This window comes from Alosa sapidissima, chromosome 19, assembly GCF_018492685.1.
Source record: "Alosa sapidissima isolate fAloSap1 chromosome 19, fAloSap1.pri, whole genome shotgun sequence".
Lineage (NCBI taxonomy): Eukaryota > Metazoa > Chordata > Actinopteri > Clupeiformes > Clupeidae > Alosa > Alosa sapidissima.
The window spans coordinates 17,382,084-17,384,583 of NC_055975.1; the positions used below are offsets into that span (position 1 = coordinate 17,382,084).

The 2,500-nt window shown below is 47.3% G+C and overlaps 1 protein-coding gene across 1 annotated transcript in view; it reads left to right on the forward strand.

Annotated features, from left to right (window-relative positions):
* Nucleotides 1–2,500, forward strand: part of crim1 (cysteine rich transmembrane BMP regulator 1 (chordin-like)) — a 106,462-nt gene that overhangs the window by 85,766 nt on the left and 18,196 nt on the right. The window contains exon 9 of the mRNA XM_042073165.1: nt 1–67. This exon is cut by the window's left edge and continues 62 nt beyond it. Within this exon, the coding sequence (XP_041929099.1) occupies nt 1–67 (67 nt within the window). The remainder of the gene's footprint in view (nt 68–2,500) is intronic.

A 2,500-nucleotide genomic window follows, 5' to 3' on the forward strand; every position in this document is an offset into this window, starting at 1 on the left:
GAGCTCGACTGCCTCTTCGGCTTCCGTCTGGACGCCTCCGGCTGCCGCACCTGCCACTGCAAGACCCGTAAGTGCCCCGCCCAGCGCACTCCCAACACCTGGCCGGACATTCACCTGGCCAGACTCGTGAGGAGACACAGGGCCAGTGTGGGAAGTGAGGGGGAGAGGAGAAGAGAGCAAAAATCTTCCTTCGTAGTTCACACAGTCCACACAAATGAACAGGAAACTTAATTAAAAAAGAACAAAATAGTAGATTCTGTAGAAAATTATAATTTAAGGATGCTAAATCAAATAGGGTAACAAAATGTGTTAGATAATAAACATAACCAATATGTTACATTGGTCAGGGGTGGAGATGGGAGTCCAACGAGCACTGCATCCCTAAAAGAGAGTGATTTATTTTGAGTGCGGTGGTGATTCACTCAGTCACCTCCACACAGAGCGTTTGGTCAGCTGTTAATGGATGCGTGTGAAGCCGAGATAAAAAGAGTGGTATGCAGCTGCAGACTCGGGACCACACCGTCGTGCCTTTGTTGTCTGCGCCGCTGCGCCGGGTCTGTAGGTGTGCCCGCCCCACTGGGGAGCGGCCCGTTTGATGTGGCTTATTAGCCGCTCTCCAGCACAGCACGATGTCTGTCCTCCCCGCCTTAGAGAGAGAATACCAATCTGGTCTCTCTGCGCATTCACAGCATCTCGGAAAAGAGTTTGTTCGGGGACAGAGAGAGAGCGAGAGGAAGGGAGGGAGGGAGAGATGGTGGGATGAGGTGAGAGAGGTGTAGACGAGGTGAAATGGAGGGATAGAGATTTTTGTGTGAGTAAGACGAGAGAGGGGGAGACAAAGGCAGAGAGAGCGAGAAGCAGTTGGATGAGGTGAGAGGTGTTGAGCGGGTGATAGAGAGAGAGGCTTAGAGAGAGTGATAGCGATTTAGTGAGAGTAAAGAGAGAGAGAGAGAGAGGGAGATTAAGAGTGGCAGGTGGGAGCTAGCTGCCCAAGGCTACTGAAACTCTGCCCAGTGTTTTGGAGAGATTGCTGACAAACTGTTAAACACATTCTCACTGTGTGTGTCTTGGCTGATGCCATGGTGCATGGTGGCACCCCCCCCCCCCCCCACACACACACACACACACACCATACTTCTGTACAACACTAAACATACTAACTCACACGTTCACTACAACAGACTGTCCACACTGCCTTACTCTCTCTCTCTCTCTCTCTCTCTCTCTCTCTCTCTCTCTCTCTCACACACACTCACACTCACACTCACACTCACACACACACACACACACACACACACACACACACACACACACACACACTTGCAGGCACTTCCTCATCAAGCCAAGTTTTTGTATGGCGAGCCAACCTGTTCTGCACTCAAATCATAGCCCATCTTGCTGTTACTATGGCGACAGGCACCTTGTAATGACTGCAGTAATATTGTGATGATCCTTTTGTTAAATTATTCATCTCCCCCTTGTTCAAAGGTTCGACGTCTGTTTTTGTCACTATAGTTTCATCTAATGGTTCCAGCATGTGTGCTCAGTAAATAATCCAGTCTGTTTGATCTCTGGAAATAATATAATGCCACCACGCTTATCATCACAAGGAGCGATCCTTATCCGCCGAGTTCTCACATGAGTTAGGGATGTTGCGTCGACACAGCATGAAAGAGGGCTGCTGAATGATTCTGTCGCCCTCCCAAATCGTAGCGCACACAGATGGGGGAGAAATCTGAGAGAGGCTTTGTCAGGACGAGTTCTTGGATGAAAACTAGCTCAAACTGGATAAAAACTAGCTTGTATAGCCAGGATGTCATGGCTGTTTTGCAGAAAACGAGGAGGCGAGGGGTTTTGCCGAAATAAATCCGATGCAGACTGGTATCAACTTTTAGAGAGGAAATTTGTTTGAGAGGCTTTGTTGGAACTGGTTGTTGGAAAGAAGGCTAGCTGGACTTGTGTAGCCAGGCAGGATCTCATGGAGAAGAAAAACAACAAGAATTTGCAGAAATTCATGAGATGTTATCAGATCGGTGTCAACTTCAAAGTCTTTAAAGTCATGTTCTACGACTTCTATTTCACAGAGGTATCAGAAGCAGTACTGTCATTATGATCATGTGAATGCATTGTTCAGTCAGATAGACATGGTCCGGCATGTTAAAGCAGGCTCGGGTGGAGTATTCTCTTCTGGCGTGGAGAGACTTCCTCTCCTAGCTCCCAGTGCAGGCATACTAATGATTCTTTCATGTGTCAGGCTATAGTCCATTGTAAAGTCTCTTATGAAATCATTAAAACACACTCTTTCATCCCAAGAGATTTGAAGTGGACTGAAGCTATAGATTTTTATCAATGTACTCAGCAGAAAAAAAAGGCCTTCGTTTGAGAACTAAAGGCTGATGTTGGCTAAAAGAGAGGGGCTATTTTTGGAGCGGAAAGGGTTCCTTACAAGTGAACAATGCCTCGAAGATGATTGCCGGGAACTCATGGAAGGGTTATCCTA